The 27217-nt window shown below is 39.1% G+C and overlaps 1 protein-coding gene across 1 annotated transcript in view; it reads right to left on the bottom strand.

Annotated features, from left to right (window-relative positions):
- LDAH (lipid droplet associated hydrolase) overlaps positions 1-10428 on the bottom strand; it is a 116096-nt gene extending 105668 nt beyond the window's left edge. Inside the window, exon 1 of the mRNA XM_026074628.1 lies at positions 10280-10428. Coding sequence (XP_025930413.1) covers positions 10280-10427 — 148 coding nt within the window. The 5' untranslated portion in view covers position 10428. The remainder of the gene's footprint in view (positions 1-10279) is intronic.
- Positions 10429-27217: the final 16789 nt, after the last annotated feature.

Here is a 27217-nt window from a genome sequence, read left to right as displayed (position 1 = left end):
TAGCTTCAGTGATGCACAGGGACTACTATCTGGATGTAAATGAGTCTGCATGCTAACTAGACCTGAAAGGAGGTACAGGACTGACCTTTTGTAACCCTTAAAGAGATCACTAGGTCAAAGTATTTAATATCAGTACAAATCCCCATCAGCTCAGGCATTTCCACTAGCAGCAGGAAGGAAGGAAGTACATTATATACTGCTTTAAAAATTTTAATTGAATTACCTGTACATGATGCACAAGGAAAAACTGAATTTCCCTCACAGACAGTTCCTTTAGCAGGTCCTTCTTCCCTTCTGCTTCAGACCTCACATGATTAGAAATTTATCCTTTTTTTAAAAGGCAAATGAAACTACATACCCTAGAACATAACATTTCCATAATTCAGGACAATTCAAGCTTTGAATATTATAGGAGAGGGATTATTTCCTGATTATGCTGTGTGGCCCAGTTTGGCCAAAAGGACTGCTGTTTCCAAAGAATTCTCCCAGTATAAAAAGAGCACCTCATTAACAGGGAAAGGACATTGAGAGAAGCCTACAGATTGAGAAATTTCAGTAAGTCACTTCATTTATAACATCTGCCACCCAGATTTAGTAGAGTGAAATACTGTCAAGCACAGCTGGATCTTCAACCACCCTGTCATTACTCTGCCTCCTCAAACATGACAATCTCAAGTGTGCCAAACCCCCATCAGAGGTACTTCTGGAGCACTGGAAAATTCAACAAAAGTGGCATATTCCAAGCCTGGATCTGACATATAGGCTCCTCTTTGCATGAGGAAGTTTTTTATTTTTAATGAAACTTTTTTTTTTCTTTTCTAAAGACAATGGAAGCTCGTGGGATGACCCAGTAAACAAAGCACAACTGTCAGCATATTTTAAAATATTACTCACAAACAAGTAGCCCATAAGCAACAAAAATAACGGAGTCCAGTATCCTAAAAAGTACATTTTTCTGATATCTCATATGGGATAGCTGTATACCTTTCCTTCAGAAAGTACTCTATCAGGGTATCTATCTTCTATCCAAACTCTTATTTTTTAATGTCTTTGAGTCCTCCTCCTCTCAGCAAGATTTTGTTAATACTGACTGATGTGTTCAAAGTTTTATGGGGATTAAAAGTAGAAATCCAATAGGCACATACCTATCAGAATTATCTCCCAAGAATAATTTTCTCAAGAAGCCAAACTATTTAGCTCATTGAAATAAATAGGAACTTTGAGTCAAGTCCAAATAGCACATCTCATCGACAAATCCTCAAGCACTAGACACAGGAAGATTTCACTATTCTCATTTTACAAAAAGCAGAAAGCAGAAATAATGAACGGACAAGATAATCTACGCATGAAAGTTAAAGCATCACAAACCACTAGGAACTCCACCTATTGAGGTCTGCCAAAATGGCCTGGGTGAAGTTAGAATGATAGAAAGTTAACAGTACCATATATGCATTGTCATCTGAGAAAGTACATCACACGAGCAGCTGAAAACAATGACTGACCACATAATTAAGTCCATGGGCATGAATATTCACATTAGTGATAAATGTCTAGAAAAGCTGGAGGAAGKGGATTTGGAAGCATTAGAAAGGTGAGGGGGTTGATGGTTTTTGCTCCTGTTCAACAGCACAGATTGATAAAATATAGTCATGTGCAATAGACATCCCATGCAAGTATGTCAATCCAAAGTGTTCTGCTGTATTTATGTCTCACTGTAAAATAAAGCTGTGTTCTTATCACCTTATTTGCTTTATTGATCTGTTATTGTGGGGAAGGGGAAAAAACATGTTAACTTTCTCTCTATATAGACCATTTTACCTAGATCACTACACTACATGAGCTATGAAATCTAGTGTCATCTCTTCTCATTGTTTGTGATTCACCACATATATCTGGTACCAGAAGGTAAGAAAACCTTCTTTCCCACTGTCAACTTTTTATTCAGGAAAAAATGTTGTCAAAGCAATGTGAAATACAAATTCCCCATGTCAAAATCTGAGAACTCAGGGTCAAAGCCACAGAATTAGTAGCTTCATCTGAAGTCAGTGTGTAAACAAAAGCAGAAGTCACAAGGGAGGGGCATTCTCAGTGAATCACTACCACCTGGTGTGACTGCTGGGGTACCAGCTCCTTCCAGAGAAGTCTCAAGACCGAGCACATGAACACACATACATGCTCTGTGCATTACGGACTGACACCATAATTTAACAACAGAAAGCTCTGCAGTAAGTCCAGTTGAAGGAACTCCCACCTTCTTCCTCGACTGTCATTCCAACCCCCTTACCATGGCTCTCCAGCCCCTGAATTACACCAGCACAACTCTGTGGGGCCACGCTGTGAACCCAAACAGGGAACTGCTACAGCTTAAAAAAAAGACCCCAGAAATAAATGTATGTATTTATTTAATTCACAGCATGATCTCTCAAACTATTGTTCTGGCATAGCTGAGGGGTGGAGTGGCACAGCGTGGTGGGAACAGGAATATGTTATGCCAGTATTGTTGACAAACATTTTGGATTGTGAAAATATGGCCTTAGGAAGTTTTCTAAGTGCTCCAAGCATTAGACTCTTAGATTTCCAGTGCCTGGTGGGTCTTAATACACACTCTACAAACAGTTTTCAACTTCCACACTACTTTAGACTCAGCAAGTCTGCTTTAAAGCTTAGCTGATTGTTCTAAAAGTTACCTGAAAGCAAGAGCTCTGCCAACACCCCAGTCCTGCCACCCACACTCTCCTTACAGACTGTCCAAACCCAACTGGAGGTTCAACTACTTAAGAGTCTCACCTGCTAATACAACAAGGAATGGTAGAAGCTTTCCAAGAAGGATCTGACTGCTTGATGTTTATCACCCAAGATCATTACATAGACAGGTGGGATATAGGAAAAGATGACCTCGACAGGTTTAGGTACACCAGCTAGCTTTCCCAGAGCCATCCTGAAGAGCAGCCCAGCAGGCAAGTAATACATTCAGGCATCAAGTGGTTGCTTCAAGTCCTAACCTATAGCTATCTGAGACAAAAAAAACAAACAAACAAAAAAAAAACACAACAACACACCCTACGTGCACACACAAGAGGAGATCCTGCTCAGTTCTTTGAATATAGACATTTCCCTTCAGGACAGAATTCTAGATGCAAGACTAAGACATTCTCCTCTGTTTCCTGCTGATTAGCCCCGAACACAACTGAAGTGTGCCAGTTTGAGTAACTGCTATTCTGAGGTACTTAATTCTCCACATGACTTGTCAAAGAAGCCAAGACAAGGCTCTCCAGTTGATTCCCTGCACCAAGTATATTAAATAACATCACCTTAATTTCTGAGCACATAAATTCCTGTTCCTCTCCATCTCATTTCCTCAGCTGASGATTGGTAATAGCAGCACTGCTCTATTGGGAAAGGTATGGTGAAAATAAGCATAGCTAATGGAATGTGCATGCAATTCCCTGTAACTTATACTAATGGAGATCAGTTAAGATAAATATATAGAGCACAATGTTAATATGATTGAAAATACACATCCATATAGAAAAATTTGATATACATACAGTAGAGAAATAGTCAATGCTTATATATGCATTCAGACAATACCTGAAGCCTGCCTAGTACATCGTATAGCTGGCTATTACAGCAAAAAACTTCAAGACAATATAACATTTATTCTAATCTTTAAAATAGCTCCATCTTCTGGCATACTCTTTCCATACTACGTTTAAGTACCATATTTCATTCCTTATCAATTTTTAGTTCTATTTGGTACCAGACAACTCAAACGTAATTTCAGTGTTAAGGTACTTAACGTGCAGTGGGCCCGTGAAGTCAAATAAAAAAGGGTAGCTTAAATTACAGCTCTTGAAACAGTGGATAGATCTATTCAAGTATTTACCTAAGATCATCCACATGTTAATACTACCTTTTGAGGGTACCCCAAAACCACACCCTGCCTGGACAGGGCCCTCCCTGTCCCTTCTGGACAGGAAGCCTGGAAGGCCAGCCCATGAGTCCGACTCCTCCGTAGGCAGGATCACCSTGTGGCAGTGCCCATCCCTGGCTACTGACCACACAAACACCAAGGAGTTTATGCTCCACCCAGAACTCCTGTGCCTAGGAGTTAAAAAGTCATATTTCCTCCTACCCTCTCCGTTCATTGTCAGTAGCGTTCCTCCTTCCTCCAGCTGTATTTTAAAGCAAATGGTGAATACTGCTCTGCCTTGGGGGAGGAAATGATGGCACCTGGTTTAAAAAACTAGAGTCTAAGAGGATGGGGGAACCTTCCTCAAGTGACTCAAATGGTCTCTACTCCAAAATCAGATTACGCTTCACACGCACAGTTCTGCTCTTTTTTCTTCTTGTTGGTTTGCTCATGCATTAGATACCAACATTCGACATACAGGATTCTAGATTACATTCTGGTCAAGGTATGCAGAAGCTAGATACTGCAACCCAATTTGCTGATACTACGACCCCTTATTAGATCCAATGCAGTCCTTGCTGATGAGTAGTTACAACATACAGGTTACATATCAACAAGCACATTTAAGCACATGAATTTTGTTTAAATTAAAGCATACCCTAAAGTCTTACTTAAGAAAGAATTACAGTAAATGCATGCTTTGTGTGCTTTGTAGAATCAGGCAACAAAACCTTCTATTAATAAGCAAACCCCTGAGTCTTAGTGGTGGTAGTAGTTCCTTCAGTAGACCTCTGAAGAACTATTCATTCCAACGACTGCTCAGCAGAGGTAATTTCAGGAAAAGCTGTTTTAGTGGGAGGAAAAAACAAAACAAAACACAAAGGAATTCAGCTTCAGGGCTATGAAATTAGTTTTAATGCAAAATATTATTACACGGTGATTCAGCTTTTCTTGTGCATATGCTGATGCAGATGATTGGTAAAAATCAAAACAGCAGGTGGAAAAAAAAGCCAGATAATGTGTCAAAAATTTTTCAGAGTCCCTACATTATAGTCAAAAACAGAACTTCGAAGACTTTAAAGCAAGCAGGAAGTCTCACTTCAAGGGAAAACACATTAAAGACACTTTTCATAATCTGGGTAAATTGTTTGCAGTATTTTCACTGTTGAAAGATAGCTGAGTAGTCTTTGTGACAGTAGTTCTGCTGAAGTACATGTAACTACTCCTAGGAGAAGACGAGAATCCAAGTCCCAAAAGACAGCTGCAGTGCCCTACAAGTTTCAGTTGTGCAGGAAGCCATAAGCAACTCTTGACTTGGAAGATTAGCTCATAAGATTAAATCTTTGTACTTAAAAAGTGTGTGTTTAAAGTCTATGAGGACTGAAACACCAAGTCACTGCATGAGTTGGTAAAACAGTATAATGATCCAATAACCCAGCTGCAATCAAACTGCAAGCAGGCAGATCAAAAAACTTGGCAAGCATAGGGAGTACTCTGCATGCATGCCAAAGAACTGAATTTTGAAAATATTTCTCTATATTAATGAGCTAAACTCATGTAGCATGCTTTACCACAAATAAAAGTTATTTACATTACACATTATCAACCGTGAACTAAGTTTCCTGAGTACAAGACTGCATATAACAAAATTGCACACTTTACAGCAATAGAAGCAAAAGTTATGATGTCTGGAAGGATGGTATGGCAATGTACTCCCACAATGAAATGCAAGAAAAACTTTGTGATGGTTTAGCTAAACAGCACAGTGGTTTTAAAATTTGTACTGTATTTATTTACAAAGTTAAATGTTTCACAAATACACAGACACAAATAGACAGATACTCTTAAAACAGTACAAAAAAAATCCATTACGCTCTGTGGATCCTGGTTTCCAATGAACCCAAGCAGTGTTAAATATTGCTGTAGTAGATTTTATACTTCATTGCTAATTTTACACTTAGCAAACATTGCAAAAGGAAAAAAATAAACCTTTATGACATAAGGGGAAAAAAGCAATACCTGTCCTTTCCATAACGCTTACATTTCCAGAAAACCATGGACCTGATTCTTCAACTAGCATACATTTAATTTTACTCTCATAAGTAAATCTCATTGGTTTTAACAGAAAAGAATTCGTATTAGTAAAGATAGACAAGTATATACATGTATTCAGGACTGAGGACAAATCATGCCTTTTACACAGTAATTAATTCAGTAAACACAATACTACTCCTAACACACAGATTTTGCTTACACAGGGGAAAAAAAGGTTACCGAGCAAAAAAGTACATGTTAAGCATACTTTAACTGTAAAATTTTACTATAAATGTATATAGAGACAGGCATATATAAAAATGTTTGCTTGCTGTAACTAAATGAGATTAAACTCCACTGAACTTCCTGTATTTTAGTTGCATCAGGCATAGTTAGCTATCAGTTCTTGGGAGGCAGCATCCTGCCTCATTTAAAGTCAATAGAAATTTTGCCATCAGTTTCCGAGTCAAAGAAAGTTTTGGAGACAGCTTCCTCCTCCCCGCCCCATCACTTTTTTTTGTTTTTATAAACAAGAGCAAAAAGAAATCTCCCCCATTATGAAAAAATTTGACTAAACAGTGAAAAGGACACAAAGACGCAGAATATATTCTCAAATCTTTTGCAACAGTTAGATTCCTGCAGGAGGGGAGACTTTTATTACCTTTCCGTTCTATATTCGACCCTCCCCAGCACCACTGTATCATCTGATTACAAGCAAAGAAAATCATATGCTTGAATTTCCTTAAGAGTGGAAAAGCATGTACCAGGTCACTTTAATAAGCAGAACAATCCATCATGTACAGTAGGACTAACCATGCTCAGTTCAGACCAGTGATTACTTGGCTGCCCATACTCTCCGTTTTGAGGGAGAGTTGTCCTAGCCTGGATTCTTCTGCCACCGACCCGTATGGAGCTATCCTTTTGCCCTTCTTTCCTTCATTTCACAAAGAACCATGACTAGCAATACATGCCTTTCAAGCGTGAAAATTGCTGGACTCCAAAAGGGCTCCGCATTTCATACTCGGGAAGTCACAAAAGCATGAGGGGAATGCTATCTAATTCTTACAGTTTAGGTATAACAATATGTTGCCAGATGGGGTCATCTGTCCAGATCTCTCCCAGGGCTGCATTTTATGTGTCTAGCCAATAACAGTCTTCCCTAAAGGCTAGAAATGAGGCATACACCAAAGCAGAAAAAAGAAAGTGAGAGGCACCAGCATTTGATTTATGAGAAGCAAAATTGCATTATTTTATGCCAGTTTCCAGTTAACTCCCTGCAAGTCAAAGCAAGGAGCTTAGGTCTTATGTTTGACTTGATTCACTCATGAATTTTGATATCTACAATGGAAACTGCAACATCATGCTTTTATCCTCACCACATTTTTGAGGTAACAGGGGGTTTAGGTTTGCTCTTCTAATAAGAAACTGCAACATTGCAACTGTAAGGGACTTGGCAGTCATCTCACAGTAACACATATAAGAACAAAAAGCTTAAACCAAGTCATTCTAGGTAAGTACCTTAAAAAATAAAAAGCCAACTCTCTTGATCCAGTTTCAAAATTAAATATCAACTAGCAATAATATATATTACTAGATACACTTTATTTTTGTAGGTAAGGTATGTCAGACAGGATATGATTTTTCCCAAAAGCATGCCAGTAAATGAAACATTTCTTTTACAGGACAGGAAAAATACAAAAAGAGGGAGGGGGGGAAAAACCCTTAAAGATCCTAGTCAGATTGTCAGAAGCGTTAAAAAGCTTCTTTGTGTTTACACATTGTTAGGGAATAAACAGAGGAAAGCATAAAAGAGAAATGTGGTTCCCAGGTATACAATTTAATGCTGTAAATTCTTTTCCTAACACTTTCCATTTATTTATTGTTGCCAGTGCTATTTCAGTTCTTCCTGATCAGGAAGAGGAACCACACAAACATACAAGATGCAGCCTCTCTCCTAAAATGACTTAGTGTGAAGCAACAYAACTAGAACCTTCAACAAATTGCAAGTGGGGAAAAAGCAGAAAAGACAAGGAAGCAGAAATAAAACCAGCACTATTACATGGGGTAACTAACAGAAGCTTTCTTCAGAATAATAGCAGTAGCTTTTCCAAACTTCAACATATACCCTCTTTGAGTGGTTTTGAGTACTAACAAGTCAAACAAGTTAGAAGTCAAGTCAAATGCTCTGCCTGCTTCGGTAGCTTTTAGGATTTCTTCCTTCAGTGATGTTCAGGCCACATAAAGATGCTCTCTTGGGACAGAATAAAATCTTGCCTAATTCATCATATGCCAAAGCGAACCTAAGGTGGCAGGCAAGGATACTGGAGTGGAAGGCAGGCCCTTCAGGAACACAACCCCAGGTCATTACTGCAATTTCAAGGGGAAAATGACATTAAAGGAAGTATTTGCAGTTGTACTAGAAAGCTATAGGCATTTCAGATTTTAGGGCAATGTTGCCAAAAACTAGTTTTTAACTAGTTTTTTATTGATTTTATGCATCACATACTATTTGGTGGGGCTTTCTTTTGTTCTTGCAAATCCAGCTCCTGGAGGCAGAAATCTTTTTCTTTAAAAGAAAAGCTTTTAGCTCTCAGTGGGGAAGAAAATCTTGAACACAAATAAAAACACGTCTAGAATTTGAGAGAGCAGGACCTGCCTCAGTATTACCCTTGCTAACACTGCAAGGGCAAGAAGCCAATCACAATTAAAATACAAACTGTTCAGGAGCAAAAGGAAGAGGTGAATAGGAAAGAAGGATTAAGGAGGGAGCTGGTATGACAAGACAGATCAGAGCAGAAAAGAAAAAGGAAAATGCACAAGATCTGAAAGAAAGGGAAACAATGTGTTGAGCAGTACCTTGGGAAAAAATCTCTCTCCTTCTGTCAGCATACTCATAAGCACACCCTTGCTTTCCTGAACATCAATATTTATTACTCCTTAAAGAAAACATTGATATCAGCTTATCCTCAGTCAATATTTGCACTGCAAGTCAAAAAATATATATAATGATCACCTCAAGAGCAATAAAAACCTACTTATTATATAATCACTAAATGAAGGGTTAAAATGACATCTTGGTCGTTCTGTGGTCAATCTGTAATTGCTAGACGATAACAAGCACTGTAAATAAAACAGTGTCCACAATAGTGTCATTCAACTTATTACTTTTACATGTAAAAAGTTCTTTGATTTTCTGCTTTCTGGTTTATGCTAGCAACAATAATCTCCTGTTCCTAGTCCCTTAACCTAAATGGTTGTTAAATGCTGGAGGGAAAGCCAAGAGGCCTCAGCTACTCTATTTGGTTACTGCCTACCAGAAAGTACCCTCACCATCATTCATTATTTCCTAACTCAGTTTCTTAGCAGACTAAGGGTTGTGTTGTTGTTGAGTTTTTTAAATTGTCTTCTCAAAACAGAGAGCTTCCAACTTGTTACCAACATAATTCTGAAAATAAGAGTAAAAACACAAATCAGCCGTTTTCTAAAGGTTCCGGACCACACACAAACAAACAGAAGCACTCTGAACATTGCCCTGATGTCTATTTCTGGATATCCATCTAGTTAATATATCATGTGAAGTCTCCACAGAAGTGTTTTGCAGGAAATGCATCGAACCAGAACGGAAGCATTAGAAATCTACAAACTCTACTAAACCAGTGAAATAGTCTCAGTATCTGTGCTTTGGCTAGGCTCAAGCCTACTTTTGCTAATAGCAGAACTCCTACCGACTTCAATGAATTGAGGATTTCCCCATTAATTTCAACTTAGAGTATAAGAAAGTGTAAAACTTTCATTTTAAGATGACAAACTTTAAATGTAACTGAGACATATATGACACTCATTTATTTAAAGAGGCTTATCATAGACATTCAAGTGCAAAAATTTAAGTTAATAATCATTCCCTATACTTAAAAAAAATTACTGTATCTAACAGTCTCTTAAATATTGCAACTTTCATCTTCGAGTAGGCATACAAGGCTGACGTCGCAGGACCACTTTAATGTGCAAGAGATAAAGGGAAAGAGACCAAGAAAAAAAAAAAAGTGATGCTGTCAGTGAACAAACATCACGCAGTAAACAAATGAGACATCCTAATTTCTCAGCTTTATTAACTTAAGGCACTGGTACGGATAACAGTTGTAATCAAATATAACAAAGAAATTACACCATTACAAGGCTATCAGTTTCTAGGCATACCTATCTGCCAAATTCTACAATTTAGCTAGTGATTTTTTTTTTAAACACATTAAAATCGAGCATTCCCATTCCACTTCATCACATTTCTAGACTTCTTAAAAACAAACAAACAAAAACACACAAAAAAACACTTACCAGGAATAATCATGAATAGCAGCCTTGGTAGATTTTTACTTTCATCTTTTGAGAGATCCTTCCAGGGCCCGCACTTTAAGACATGCGTAGCAGCTCCACAACAGTAAATAAATTCTTCATGTAATGGGACTGGCTCTTCCGACCTCATGTTTGCTGTTAGACAGAGTAAGATAATATTATAAGGTACCAGCAAATATTTACCTAGCTAGCTCTGTACCATTACACCTTCCCCAATTTAACCATAGAATAATTAAAAAAAACAACCCCCTCCCCCAATAGCTGTCACCCCTAGTAAACAGAAGCTCAGTTCAATATTTGAGGCTTTAATAGGCTGTAGACGTTTATACACATCATTACTGTGTGAGGGAAAGTATCTTTCATATTTTGTCATAAAAATATATGGTGATGAACTGGACTATAATGCTTATTCTATCTAAGGGCAAATAATTTTATATTTGTTTATTCTGTCTAGTGAAAAGATCCAAGTGAGACCTATTGGAAAGCAAACATAAGAAGAACCACCTAACAAGCAGAACTGTGGCACGAATGTCCTCAGAAGCTGTGCAGACCCCAACTATGGGAACATAGTGCCTCAAAGTACAACAGCAGCAGCAAAGGTCTGAGGCCACAGCAGACGGGCTAGCCACTAGGATGCCTCTCAGCAGCAGGTGGGATCTCTGACTTAACTCCAGCAGAACTCACTTCTCTAGAAATTTTCAAAGAATTAAAGGAAAAGTCTTTGAAGGTGAAAGCTATTCAAGATTTGATCAACTTGAGCAGATTTTTATGTCCATCTGCACAGCTTTTCTCAAATTATTTGGTTGCCCAAATGTAATGATGGGAAATAAAACAGTACACTACAGCATTAAAAAAAAAAAAAAAGGCATCACGTTCATCAGTTCAAATATTTATCATACACAAAGTGCTCGTGTCCTGCTAAAATATCACTTTGGAACTGGCTGATTAACCACACTCCCTCATCACCCCTTTAGTTTAAAAAAAAAAAAAAAGTCTCCTCAGTCTCCTCATCAAGTGACTAGTTATGAATTCAAATGTCATCAGGATGAACTATGACACACACGAGCATCTGCCAAAATGAGCATTTACCAGGGGCTAATAGGTGCAATTACCAAATGAAGAGTCAGCAGCCTGCCCTTGTTTCTGCACAGTTACACACATGCTCCACTTGCAACCAAGACCGGTGCTCGGCAAGTCAGCAAGGCTCCGCGCAACAACTGCGAGGGTTGTTTAAGGTCTATAAAATACCTCTAATCTGGTAAGAGCCGTATTTCAGGCTTCTGACAGCAACAGGTCTGTCTTAAGCAGGGCTGAAGAACTTGGTTAAATTTTGTGGGAATGGCTATGAATTTTAATCCAAAAGATGACTATCTATAATGGAAAAGGCTGTCCAATTTAACTATCTGTTTCTGATAAAAAGTGTCTAACTTTTAGGATGTACTGGGTAGAGACATTAAAGTTGACTGAAATATACATGCTATATAAAGATAAAAATGTAACAAGATAGTAAGCAGAAAAAAAAAAAAAGGCTTATACACCAGCAATTTTCAACCCTCAAACATGCAGCCACTGCAAGACAACTTATTAGTAAGCCTCATTTTGAAATGAGAATACAGAAGCACAACCATCTAAATATTATTTAAGGAGAAGATTGCTATCTTTCCTGAGTCCAAAAACCATTATTTAGTTTATGATTTATACGGGAGCAATGCATCACCACATGGAATCAGGAGACAGAATTCAAACAAGATAAGCATACAATCAAATGACATGCAACAGAAAATACTGCAATAACTGGGTAATATTTTTGTGTACCACGATAATCTTTAAAACATCAAACATATCTAGTTAAGAATAACATTAACCCTTTCAAATTTCTTTACTAAGTGAAAAAGAACCATTCGTTTTTGAGTACCAGGATCGAAGTTCTATTTCCTAATTGCTTGGTGAAGTTTTGAGCCGGAAAATTGAAGAATAAGTAGTACAAAGTGTTACTGATAACAAGCTTATTCAACTATTGTACTAAAACACTACACTCTAAATAGAGACTCTCAAAGCATCTATACCACTTGTATGGTGAAGCATCTGTTAGGAAACAAAGAAATTCAAAGCCAAACAGCCAGAGTTTCCAGGATCAGCTATGGGAGGAGGGCAGGAAAATTGTCAGTGCTACAGGAGCAGACCTGAAATTAAGCTGTATATAATGATGCTTGACTACATAAAAAGTGCACTTGTAGAAACAAAATCTCCTTTCTTCCCTCAATTTGCATTTGAAGTTTTGAAAGGTTGGAGCTAAACAACGTGCAATACGGAGGAGTCAGATTTTGTTAATTTAAAACAAAGCTTCAAGTACCTTGGAGGAAGAAAAAAAAAAAAAGAAAAGAAAAAAAGAAAAAATACAATGCAAACAGAGAATGCTTCTGAAGGGAGGGGAGTTCAATGCTTTCAAAATACTTTCAATTACAGCATAATTCTCTGGATGAAGCTTTTTTCCACCTCCCTACTCTCCCCCCCCCAAATTATTTTAATTGCGAAGGAGACATATTTATTGCTTCATTATTCTCCATGTTACCTTTTTTAATTTACAGTGACTAGAATAAAAATAATTGAAGCAAAGGTTGTCAAACTAAAATAAGGTAAATTTTGCAATGCATTATTTAATTCTTCATTACTTAAAGCTGAAAGAAGTTAAGAGCATCTCTGACAGAAAAACCCAGTTATGTCAACAACCAATACACATATTCAGTCTCTCAGCCCTTTTCTGAGGTGTTTACAATCCAGGAAGCAAAATTTGTAARTCCTTATTCACAAAAGTAGGTTGCATATGAAGTTTCTGATTATGGACCAATAAAATCAGTTACAAAGTTTCATTTGAGACTGATTTCACTGAAGAACTCCAATGGGAAATCCCACTGACAATTCTTCATTCATAAGTAGCACTTGCAAGATAAGGTCATAAACTAAATAATACAAAAAGAAGGTAAGTAATATATTTTAGATTGGAGTGGTAGGCTTTTTGGCTTCACACTGACTCTTGTAGTGGCTCTGTTTCAGTTTTTAACATATCTTCTGATTTCTAATACGCACGATATTGCAATAACAGGAAGCAAGACTGCACACTAGAGAAGAAAATGATGAACAGTTAAAAAAACTCGCAAACGTGTCTACTAAGTTTCTGAAAGAAGCTGCCCTCTTGAGATAATCCCAGAAGTTTCCCAGTATCAACTCTACACAATAGCTAAGGGTATTTTATTTATTTATTTACTGTGGAGGGATTATTTATATTTTTTGCCTTTGGTAACACAAATAGAGAAAAATATGGAGAGAATACAGTGAAGACATGACTGGTGGGATTTTCACCAGGGTTATCACTCTGGTGGGGTGGGGAAGGGAACAGAGCTAGAGAAAGAGACATGACTGTAGGAAATCAGGCCCCTTTACCTCCCATGGAATATTTTCTCCCTTCTCTCCAAGCCCTTTCCCATAAACTCATTAAACAATGAAAAAAAATATTACAAGAAAGGCCTAGTAAAGACAGACATGGCTCAAAGTTTTGCTGTAATACATAAATACAGGTTACTGGTTACAGCTTTAGCTCTAGATTAACACACCCTTAATGCAGGTGTCTACCTAGAGGCAAGCTCCTGTTCCAGGATAGAGAGATCTAGGCTACAGTAGATGGCCTGATTAATGAGCAATCCATGGCATCAGTCCCTAGGTTTCAACCTCAGGATGAGATAAATCACTGGTCATAAAGCCTATAAGGAGAACTCAGACACACACCTCTGACATACAGGCATTTACACACCAGCATCGATACTTAGGTGTCTTATGACTGATCTGGATTCCACCTACTGTCACTGTTTCAGATGACAATATTCTGGAAAGAGAGTTATCCATAAGGAGTAGATTACTTCTGCCATATGACTAGGTTCTTTGTATACATCCTTGTTGCAGACTGGTCCAAAGTAATAGTAAAGCCAACCTTCCTTTGCACACATGGTGCTTAATGATTTATGCAGCAGTCCTGACAGCATATCAACTGCTCTGTCCTATAGTATTACTTGGACTCAAGGCTTAACTTGAAAGATCATTTAGAAATCACAACATTTTTGATAYGTATCCAAAATAGTGTTTAATGAAAGAATTATCACAAACTTAGTTAACACTGCATAATGTAACCTGAGTGAGATATTATACAGCAGGCGTGGGCACACTTTCCAGATGCTGGATTAAGATTTGACCTACAAACAATCCAATCACAACACAGGACAAACAGGTTGGTGCACCTTGTCAGGGGGATGATGCCTAAGTGATAGATGTAATGGTATCACAAGGGAGAAGACAAGTTACAGAAAATAGTGGTGGAACCAAAATAAAGGAGAAGGGAATACTGAAGCAAACCTGTCATATGCAAGTCCACAAGACTATACGAAATGCATTCTGGGGTGCCAAGGAAGCTTGCTGATGTTATTGTAAGGCCACTCTCTATCTTTTTTGAAAAGTCATAACGAGTTGGGGGCAGTGCCTGAAAGTTGCAAAAAGGCAAACATCATGTACATGTTCAAGATGGAGGATACAGCAAGCTGTAGGCCAGTCAGCTTCATCTCAGTTCCCAGGAAGGTATCAAAGAAATCCTCCTGGAAGTTTCACCCACACACACATGAAAGACATGAAAAAGACTGGGAGCACCCAGCATAGATTCATCAAGGGCACATCATGCCTGAATAGCCTTACTGCCTGCTATGATGAGATGAATGGCTCGGTGGATGAAGGGAGAACACCAGATGCCATTTACCTTAATTTGAGCAAGGCTTTCAGCACTGTCTCTCATAGTATTCTTATAGCCAAACTGCTGAGATATGGACTACGTAAACAGACTGTATGGTGGGTGGAAAATTGACAGGACTGCTGGGCTCAGAGGGTTGTGATCAGCAATTTCAAAAGAAAAAGGAAAAATCTAACTTACTAGCAGTGTTCCTCAAGGATCGACATTGGATCGGGTCTGGCCTGGACAACAGTATAGAGTTCCCTCTCAGCAGGTTTGTGCATGATACCAAATTGGGAGGAGGAGGAAGAGACACCAGCTGAAACACTGGAGGGCAGGGCTGCTATTCAAATGGTTCTTGACAGACTGGAAAAACAGGCTAACAGGAAACCATGAAATTCAAAGGCAAATGGAAACTCCTGCACCTGGGATGCAATAACCCCATGTAGCAGTATATGCTGGGGGCTGACTGGCTGAAAAATTGCTTTGCAGAAAAGCCATTGGCAGACAAGTTGAATAAGAGCCAGTAGTGTGCCCTTGCAACAGTGAAGGCTAACCGTATACTGGGCTGCATTAGCAAGAGAGTAGCCAGCAGGTTGAAGGACATGATTATTCCCCTCTGGTGTGGCATTTGAGGGACTGCATCTGGAGTACTGTGTCCAGTTTCAGGCTCCCCAGTATAAGCAAGACATTTTCATACTGGAGAGAGTCAAGGAGATGACCAGAATGCTGGAGCATGTGATGCACGAGGAGAGGTTGAGGGAGCAGCATTACTTCAGGCTTAAGAAGAGAAGGCTCAGTGGGGATCCTACTGCAGTCTTCCACTACTTAATGGGAATGTGTAGACAGAGACACTCTTCCTACAGGTATTCAGCAAAAGGACAAGGAACAGCAGTCACAAGTTGCAACAAGGGAAATTCCTATTTCTCTTCCCCCTTCCACTCATGATGGGGATTAAACCTTGGAAAAAGTTGCCCAGAGAGGTTACGGAACCCCCAGCCTTGGAGATATTCAATGCTTGACTGGACAAGGCCTTCAGCAACCTGACCTAGTTGAGCAAGGGGTTGGACTAAGTGACCTTCAGAGATCCTTTCCAGCCTAGATTATTTTAAGTGTTACCTAACAGCGACAAATCTTTAATAGCATCTCTATTCACCTGAGCTCTCTAGTCTGATCTACAATATCTATTCAGGGCAATGTACAAGGAGACAGTCACATGAAAGACAGATATAAGGATTTAATAAAGTTTTTTTTTTCTTGGACACAACATGACGTTTCCGGGAAAAGATAATTAAGGTGTGAAACTTGGTGAAAACGTCACAGAGGACAACTTGGGGTACAGCAGCCATCAGATAATCAAGTTCAGGATCCAGAAGAAGGTTTGGATGACAAGCAGCAGTCAGGATCATGAACTTAAGGAGAAAGGACTTTAGCTTATTTAGATAAAATCCCCTTGGGAAGCTTTCAGAGAAGAAAAGGTACCCAGGAGAGTTGGTTGATTTTTAAAGAAATAATACTGAATCCTCAAGAAGAAACTCTCCTGTTGGGCTGGAAGATCACGAAAAATCAGCAGAAATCCCAATGGGCTAAATCAATGTAATCAACTAAATACAAGAAAAGTGCATATAAAATGCAGAAACAAGCACAGGCAAAGTATATGAGCAGTGCTGTTACTCTCTTCATTAGGGACAAAATCAGGAAGGCGAAGCCCAGCTGGAGCAATTAGCTAGGGACACAGAGGGTAACACAAAGGGATTCTACACTTGCTATAAGCAAAAGAATGTTTACAGAACATGTGGGCCCATTGATGAATGGGAGAGTCAATCATTCAAAAGATGTGCAAAAAGCTAAAGCCATCAGCACCATTTTTGTTGCAGTCTTTGCATCCCAACCTCCATGTGCACTAGTATTGCTAGAGGAGGCGAGAGGCAGGCAGCAGCGGGAGCAACAGTTTAGGGATGACTTATAGAAACTGGATGTATTCAAATTCATTAGACTGGACTAGATACACTTAAGTGTGCCCCCCCCCCCAAAAAAAAAAAAAATTGATTGATGCAATTGCAAGGCTGCTGTTTATCAAAGAATCAGGGCAAACAGGGGAGGCTGTTGATGGCTAGGAAAAAAAGTAAAAGTAAAACAAAACAAAACAAACTAAAGTTATGGCCTGTTTCAATCAAGAAAGGCAAGGGGGAGGACCTAGGCACTACAGGCTCATCTGACTCAGCTTAGTCTTGGGAAAGATCATTAGAGCATGTATTTTTCTAATCACATCACAGAAAAGACATTAATTCAGAATAAGGAACAAATTTACCAATGGCAAATCATGCTCAATCAATATGTTTCCCTTTTATGATAAAATGATTGGCTATATGAATGAAAGAAATAGATGCAATATACCTTGACTTATTAAGACTTTTGACAGCACTTCCCACTTCTCATTTGTAGGTTAAGGAAATGCAGGCTAAATAAACTGACTTACATAGGTTGAAAACTAGCTGAACCAACAGGCTTGAAAAGTAGTCAATTACTGGCTATCAGTCGGATGTCAAACGTGAGTACTCTCACGTCAACACTGGGGCCTATATAGCTCAACACATTCTTCAAAAACCTGGATAATGAGAAAAATGAAGCCTCAGCAAACAACGCTGAATCAACTGGGACAGTTGATGAGGCCAGAGAAGAGCTTCAATTCAGAGGGTTAAGTTCCCTCGAGAGACTTAAGGACTGGGCCAACAAATCCCTTATGAAGCTCAACAGCAAGAAGTACAAAGATCTGCACCTGGCCGAGAACATCGTGCTTCAGTAGCAGCTATGAAGCAACTGGCTGAGCAGCAGCCCAGCTGAAAAGACACATTCATCATGATGGATGCCAAACTGAATAAAAAACAACAACGTGCTCTCAACAGAAACAAGGCAAGCTGCACATCGGACTGAATTAGAAGCACGGCCGCCAATCTGAGGGAAGTTACCCTTCCTTTCTATTCAGTAGTGGTAAGGACATACCTGCTACACTGAGTCTAGTTTTGTCCTCTCTCTCCTACTCCCCAGTTCAAGAAGGATACTGGGCAATGGAAATGGTCAAACAGAGGGCTGTCAAGGTGGTCAGCAGCCTAGAGCAAATAACCTCTGAGGAAAAGCTGTGGGAACTGCACTTTTTTAGCCTGACAAAGAGGAGGAGAAGGGGTAATCTAAGAGCAACATACAACTGCTTGAAGGAGAACCAAAGACAGCAGAGCCAAACTTCTCTTCAGTAGTGTCCGATGGTAAAATAAGACGCAAGTTGTACCTTGAAAGGTTCAGACATTATGAAAAGTTTCTTTGCTAGGAGGGTAAAGCAGCTCTGGAAGACAAATCTCAGAGAGRTGGTGGAATCTCTATTGTCCAGCTGAGTCTTGGAAACCTCCAACAAAGCAATAGTTCTGGTCTGAGCAGAAGGTTGGACTAAGTTTTCCCTAGAGGTTTCTTTAAACCAACACCCTAAATTACCAGAAAGGATCAGAAGTGAGCTGCAACAAGGATCTCAGGCAATTTTTCTAGTACCTTAGCAAAGGCAGCAGAGGTCTTCAGGACTACAGTAGATAATAATAACTGCATAGGTCAGAAAAGGAATGTGATCAAGATCAGACCAGAAATCCAAGAAACCAAAGTAGTTGTATTCCACAGATTAACTGCACCAGCTTAAAAAAAACAAAACACAAACCAACAAAAAAAACCACACACACACACACAACACTGGTGAGCTTATTTGATTCAATTCAACACCCCAATGCAAAAGAATAACTGGAAAAATATATAGAAAGTGAGATCCCTACAGCTAACTGCTAGATTCTGAGCTCTAACAATTTCTGAAATATTATCGCCTGAACAGAATCATCCAGACCTGCAAAGCTCTTTGATTTGCAGGCTGGAACTAATCTGTTCATAGCTAAAAACTAGAAGGCAGAAGGAAGAAACCGACTGACTTGGTAGAAAACCTGCATAGATGAATAAGGGAAGGAGAAAAAAAAAAAAAAGAAAAAAGAAAGGAAGAACTACCTAGATGTCATCTAAGGTTTCTTTGGACAAACAACAAACAGCGGAAGCCAGATTTCTGACAGAAAAACAGCAAATGTAGGCCTAAGAATCTGCAGGCTGTTGTGACACTGGTCACAAATCTTGAACCATTCTGCATGAAAAAAGCAGCCAGTAGCAGATAAAATATAAACATTTCTTCGTACTCTAAACTACAAATCTGTGTCAAAGATGTATGATGGAAAGGACATACTAGTCCATTTTGTGCTAGTTCTGAAGCATTAAATAAAAACTGTGAAGTGTTATTTGTAAAAACAAGTAAAACTACAAAACTAACACTGTACAAAAAATCAAATGAAGAAATGTAGTTACCTGAAAAGTCTTTTAAAATGCCATAAAAACCAACCCTGCATACCTAAGGCAGCTCAAAACAGTAGGCTGCATTTATCTAAAACGAGCAAAGTAACTGGGAGGCCTCATAGTCAGGGATCGCTTAGTGATCTAGCAATCTAACGCTTTCAGTCTGTTTTGCTCCTGTCTCCTCCCCTCCCCGAGCAGTAAAACAGCTRGGGAAGTTTCACTGGTGACAGCAAAAGTATCTGTGAAATGTGTGGGAATGGGGTACAGGCCACAAGTTATTCACGGTTAGAACTGTAATGATAAAAAAAGCTGAAGAAATGCAGAAAGAAAACTGGAAGCYGTTTTCATTTCTGAACCCTGTATAGAGACCCTGTACAGGGGACCGTGGATAGATCTAAGTAGTATGAAACCTAGTTTTAGAACTGGACCTACAGTATCATCACAAAATTTGTAATTCATTATGGCTAATGACCATGTAATGAACACCAAGAAAATGTGTGCTCCCTGGAGGAAGGGTAGCATGGAAGAGAATAATTTCTGGGTATTAATTTGTACTGGACAGTCTCTTGTCAGTGCCAAAAATTATAAACCACCAATTACTGAGATAACTTTTCAGCAAAGCAGAGCAGTACCCAAGAATTGGAAAAGTCTTAGATTGAAAAGATCCAGATTGTGAATTTAAATCAGGAATAGATGGATCTGTTTAATGATTCTGACAAGCAGCAATGAGAAAAGTGGGGATCAATGGCTGCAAATGTGTACCAGTGATTAAAGTCGTGGTATAGAGCAACTGCAAAAGAAAAACTGCTTCCCTAACATCCCCCATCAACCTTGTTCCAACAAGCTACTTCATGCATACTGACATGAACAGTTCAGGAGAGTTTTGGGGGCAAGTGATCAAGAAATCAGAAAACATTTTCAGACCCCAAAATGATGCAAGCCTACACTGGTCCAATACAAAGCTAGTAATGAAGAGGGTGATCAACACCCTGCAGAAATGGATTAGAAGGCCTACCACAACTTTAACCAACCTTTGGATCTCACAGATAACTTTGGCTTAAAAAAAAAGTTCAGAATGTGATAGTGACTATAGAAAAATCAAATTAAGCTCTTCTTAATTACCATTAATAATTATAATCCAGCTATTACAGCACACTTAGTTTTGATTTCCACACTACTCTCAAGAGGAGGAAACAGCAAATGAAAGAAGAGAGTATCAGGCACAATTGCAACCTTTACAAGAACAGTCATAGTCATGAAAGCATCAGTTGTTGGGCTATAGCACTCTATACAATAGGCAAAGAAATCTCACTTTTTGTACTTCTGGCAATGAGATATTGATTTTTACTTCTGATCTCATTTCTCCTTTGGTAATCACACACCTCAGTTTTTGCTTGTGCTGACATTCCTTTTATAAAGGTCTCAAAAACCCAGTTATGCCTGTTACTGGGTAGACCACATGGCCCTCCATTTAGCACCGCAACTTTATCACCAAGTTGGTCTCATGAAGCATCAACACTCCAGCAAGCCAAGGCAGCTGCCAAGAAAATCATGATATGTTATCCCTGGTGTGGCTGAGGGTCCCCTGAGACCCCATACAGTATCAGCAACTATAAACAGACCCAAAGCTATTAAAAAAAAAAAAAAGATGACATTCTAAAACTGGAACTTGCTTTATCCGATGCATTTATGGTGGACGAGGTCCTACATGTGATGCCCTATCAGCTTGTTAATTCATACCCACATGGTAGCCTCCATATGATAATATCTTTTCAAAAGTGTTAAAACATCACAAATTCTTTCTGTTTTATTAAAAAGAGGTATTTACTTTATAAGCATCATTAAGTGGGGGAAATCCCAAAGACTGCAAGAAAGCTGTAGCTATATTCCTAGCAACTCCCCCAATTACCAGTTACGCAAGCCTGATGCTAAAGCTAAGAATGTTGATGACCTAAAAACAAACAAACAATAAGTTAGTAGCTTAAAGAAACAAGTGCACACAAGGAGGTACCAATGCATTAATTTGCAAAGTGCAATATGGCTTATTTTCCAGAATGGAAAATAGAATTTCTGGAAAATGGGAAGGTTCTTAGATTTAATTCTAAAGGAAGAACCAGTCATTCACTTGCATGTAATTTTGAGATCTACTGGATAGATGAAGTCACTTTTAAAGGTATCTTTCTCTCTGAATACTGCATTAAGAGTATTCTGGACCCAGAGGAAGATCTTGGCTTTTAAAACTGAAATCCCACTAAGGAATAAACTGAAGGTAGAGGGGTAAGTAACAGGTGGACCTAGTAAATACATGTTAGATATATGATCTGGGATTAGACTGCAATCTTAGCAAAAACCTCAGTCAAGTAAAGACAGTATTTCTTCATAACAGAATGTAAAAAGCTGGAGCTGAAGTGCAATGTCTTCACGGCAGAGAAGGTTTCTAGGGAGGAAACTATGCCAGGTCTCGTCTGAGCAGAAAATTTTACAGAAACAGCAGACTTATGTCAAGAGCATGTTGTAAATGAGCTTTCCCAGCTGCCTGCAAGAAAATCAAGCAAAAAGCCAAAATTCTACTATAGAAAACCAAAGGGAAACAAATCATATTTTAGAGCGGATAGCATGAAAAAAAAAAAAAATCACAAAGATGACAAAATCTCCAAAGCCTGTAATTTGTTTAATTATTTATTTCTGTATCAATCATGTTGGACAGAGTATCAACATTTTGGGAACTGCAGGGAAAAACTAAGATATAACACCATGATTACAGACTGGCTTAAAATCTCACTGAAGTTAGAGGTAGGAATGCTACAATTCACGAAAGAAGTTGCAAAAACCCATTAAGTTCATTTCTGGATGTAGAAAAATGAAATGTCAATGGCCTTCAAATACCAGCATATATTACTACCCAAAAGAAAGCATGTTTGAAGCTGAAGAGGCATGTGAACTATGTGGGAGAAGACTTGGCATGGGCCTTCTCCAAGTATTGAAGCAAAGGGTATTACTTCCATAGCAGAGAGAGAGAAATAGCAGAACATACTGCAGAAAAAGTGAAATAGCAGAAAATTTAGGACACAGATTTTAGAAAGAGTTGACAATGGCATTAAGAACAACAGAGAGCGCAAGAAAGAGAGAGAGAGAGAGACAATAAATGTGCAAACACGTACACTTGTGGTCTAAGGGTCTGGGAACAAAGCTTGCTCACTAAACAAAAGTGGTGCTTCTTTGTTTTTTCATTTCTACTGTATATAGGGAAAAAAAAAGAACTTCGCACAGCCTTTTAAAAAAAACAGTATCAAGTCAAAGAAAAGACTTGGCTCTGCACTGTATGCTCTATACTTTTTATTTGCTTTCCTATATCAAACAACTTGTAAGACCCACATTTTTGTTGGACAGCTGTTTAAGTTATATAGGTAATTCAGAAAACATTCAAGCACAAAAAAAAGTGTTGGTAAACTACATATGCATGTAAACAATAGCACCCAAAAGTTGTAAGTTTTTTTAAAAAATTCCATCTTTCGGCAGCACTAATGACAGGCAAAAGAAAAAGCAGTTGCTGCTTCATCTAATGTCAAATACCTACTTTTCCACCACATATTGGAATGAGGTTCACCGTTTAATGGAGCAGAGCATTCTTCCTTTGTCCTTGTTTAATAAGGCAAAGCTCAAAGAACGTAAGGAATACTAGCTGGAAGCAGATACCAAAGCAAAAAGAGCATACGGTCATCCAATTAGCAGTAGGCTTTCCTTGATTGGATTCCCTCAACCTTTGCTGTGCTATCAGCCTTCCTATATTTCTACACGTATCAGTCCTTACATGTTTCTTCCACATTTTCACATTAATTGTTCACCCTTAGGCCAACATTGCCTCTTAAATCAAAGCAGTTCTAGTTAGCTCACACTGCAGGCTTTTTCTGCCTGTTTTATTGTTTCAACTTGCATGCGTTCTTATATTAACTGCTTATCTGGCCTTTGCCTTCACTGATGCCCCCTCTCTAGGTACTGCTGGTTGCCATGCTTCCTGACAGAGTCATAAAGAATTAGTCAAGATACTTCCTATTTACAGTGGATCAACCTACCAGTCTCAACAACATCTTCCAGTTTCCTCTCAGCCTGTATTTGCTGCTCACCACCTCCTTCCTATGTTTACTGCAGCAGCTGTAGAGTCTGATGATCATTTATTAAGCTAAACAGGCTATGAAGCAGTCAGAGGCAAAGAGGCCATAGGGAGCTTTAAGCAAAGGACAGAGGAACTAACAGGAGAATCAATGAACATGAGACATAACAAGCAAGAGACTACAAAGAAAGATATCAGATAATTATATTATTGTAGTGGCTCAGAAGGAGATCTAATGTTATCTGCACTGTTAATATTGGGAAGGACTTGGATTCTGGGCCTTGTAATACATGATGGTGAAGTTCATCATTCTGCTGATCAGGTAGAAGGGACAGAGACCAGAGTTGAACAGATAGTCTGAAAAAAAGCCAGGCAGTTACTGAACAGCATCTCCAAGATGCCACCAGTGCCACTGGAAGACCTGCACATGCCAGTGCCCTGACGTGCAGACTTAGGGGTCTGATACCAGTGGAGGACTCCGGTCAATTCACCGTGCTGGAGGCACTGTAACTCCAGCAATAACTTGTTCCTCAAAACAAGAGTAACCCTTGAACTATCCCTGTTTTGCACAAGGACCCAGATCCTCCCACTAAAATAACCCTGTCAAAGTCTGACAGCACTGGACTAAATACAAATACATATACGAAGCCTGTGTTCTTCAGAAGCTGAAATAATGATCCAGTTCTCATTATCTGATAACTGTTTTATTTCCAAGTACTGCTCTAATTTCTTGAAAGATAATATGGGGGGATGRAAGTGAAGAGGAGACTGTATTTCCACAAAAAAATTAATAAGAGACTTGAGTGAAGGATCTGTCTAAACAAAAGAAAATGGAACAGATTCTAAACAGAGGCAGCAGATAAGACAGAAAAAGGGAAGGACCAAAATAACAGAAGGGTTATTAGGAGCAGCAGACCAAACAGTAGGAAGTGAGGACACTTAAGGAAGTCTATGTACTACAGTTTGAGCTACTCTCGCCTTCTCTACTCATTTTTTTGTTGCTGTTGTAACCAAATTTGCATTTCCTTCCATTCAGGACCATATTGCTAAATTATATTTTGCTTTATGCTGACTTGTCATTCAGGCTGCTCATATGTAATATTTTAAATTACAAATGCAAATTATGCAAACTTTCCTTTCAGAAGAAATCCTGCCCTACTTGGATTTGTAGTATCTCTAGTTAAACCTAGTTCTGGCTCATCAGAATTACCCAACAAACAAAAACAAGGCACTTACTGCACAAGGCACAGCTATGTTAGGTGGTTGTGCAACCCTAGCTAGGTAAATAAACAATTCTTTCATTCATTTCACTAGTCCACTGTACACTCAGGCTAGTATTTCAGAGTGATATTCCAGATTTGTTTCGAGGTTACAGTTCTGTTAGGGTCAATCCTTTCACGTTACACATTTGTTTTCCATTATAAAAGTTCCTTCATCAGACTGACTTACTTCCCCCACTATAACCTGTTTATGAACCCTACTGCACACCTAAACACTATCATTTGAAGTGCAAACTGGAATCAAATTTGGTCAAGCATTTTAATGAAAATTCACAGTATTATACAGCAGACTTAAGAGCAGAAAAAACATCGTTAAACCACTACTAACTGCATATGCCTGATTTATATCAGGCAAATACTAACTGTCATTCACATCCTGCATATATGTTGTCTGTAAAAATGTATGCAAAATACGATTAAAACCCAAACCCTGAAATTTCATTCCTAATACTTGGCATATATAACCGAGACATTATCCAAAATGGGGACCCCTACTTTTTCCTTGCAGGGTACCCACAATGAAACATAACAACAGGAAAAGAGTCACTAAAAAACACAAAGCTATCAACAAAACTAATAGCAAGATCAGTGCTAGAAAGCTTTAGAGTAAATCTTGTCAACTTTATCGGCAAACCCTTTGGCTTGGCAGTCATATTGGAAATTTAGTTTTATGATTGCCCAYGCGCAGTTTTTCTAATTGCCTTCATGAATCACATGGAGTAGATGAGCAGCTAATAACTGATCAGTAGCTCTTCCAATATAGGAAGTTGAAAGTACCAAATACAACGAGCTGGAGGCGAGTTCAAAACAAAAGGAGGCACCTCCTTATTCAGCGGGTGTTTGACCCACGGGGCTTCTTGACACTGGATGCTGTGAACATTAGTTTACATTGGTGCAAGGCAAGAACAAATTCACGGAGAAGAAATCTACTGGGAAATTCGATGTCTTTAGTACATCTATTCCAGAAAGTTCCTGGGCTGGTGATTGGAGGCTGAGCGGATACTTAGGGGGTAGGGGTAGGTGAAGTGAAAACATGTATGTTTGCCTCTTTCATAAAGATCTGCTTAGGGCACTGTCAAAGGCAAGATTCTTGACAGACGCCTAATTTTGTTTGCTTTTATACATTTTTTGCAGTAATTCCATGATGGAAAATACTAAATGTTAGTGCTATGACTTAGCAACTTCTGTAAGTATGTGCATACTTCCTTCGCTGGCACCATAAGCAAGCACCTCAAGAAAATAACACTATGCTAATAAAGAACTGCAATAATCTTAATTAATAATTGAAGACTTACAAGTCTCTGAGCCACACAAGATACAAATTCACATCCAGACCCTGCAACAGGTCAATGCAGACGCCCTTCGAACCTTAATTGCACATTGTAAAGTCCCCGAGGGCCAGAATTGTGTTGCATCTTAAAGAATGAGGGCCTGAATCATTTAAGTAGTTCAAGTCTTTCAGTGATATAACTTCCATATTATACTTAAATTGCAAAAGAAGAAGCCGTTTCATTATTGTTGCAGATGCCACAAAAATGTTAGCGGGAAGAAAGCCTTCAACAATTGTCATGTCTCAACAATGCTTCATCATCACCATCTTCATTTTCTTTTACATTTCCATATCATCATTTACACTGCTTCCTGGACCTGCTGCTCACCTCATCCGGCGCAGGCATCTCTTCTCTTTCGCATCAGCTACCTTCAAGCTTACATTACCGACAGCGATGCTGCTTTGGGACTGATACTATGAACAACACTGGCAGACAGGGGACTCCTGAAGAAGGGTGTGTGCACGCTCACTGGCTTCTCTGCTTTTCCAAACCATATTCTTTCCCTGCATAAGTCTCATCTTGCTTGTAGTTTTTAAGCATTTTTAACCTCATTTTCTTCATTTATAGGCCCTTCAGGCCACAGACTTTTCCCTCCTACCTGCTTTATAACTTGCTGCTTAGATAAGGAGTACTAATCAGCTGCAAGGGATGTTTCACAGGGACAAGCACTGACACACAAAAAAACACTACAAGCGGCACTTCTGCTATACTGCAGGTATTTTATGGAAACGAAACGCTGCTTAGGAATTGTTTCTTGAAGTTTCACCACAAGACAAGACAAAAGGGAGCGGGCACGAAGCATTACCTAGTGCACGGGATGCGCTAATCCAGCCTGAGCCCTATGCTCGACCACTTACCAGCACCGCTCGCGGCAGCGCGATTCTATAAATACGGCTCCTGCACTACCATTATATAAGGACACACCGCGGCTCAGCGCGGCTCCGTGTCGGCTCCATCGCCGGGTCACCGACAGCTGCGTTACAGAGGGAGGAACCGGCGCCTCGCGGCCGCGCTGAGGGGGCCCCGCGCCTCGTTTCACCAAACTGCCCCCCGGGACCC

The sequence above is a fragment of the Apteryx rowi genome, unplaced genomic scaffold, assembly GCF_003343035.1.
Source record: "Apteryx rowi isolate R43461 unplaced genomic scaffold, aptRow1 scaffold_392, whole genome shotgun sequence".
NCBI lineage: Eukaryota > Metazoa > Chordata > Aves > Apterygiformes > Apterygidae > Apteryx > Apteryx rowi.
Note: the sequence above shows the minus strand (reverse complement) of the source record. Positions and strands in the feature narration are given on the sequence as shown.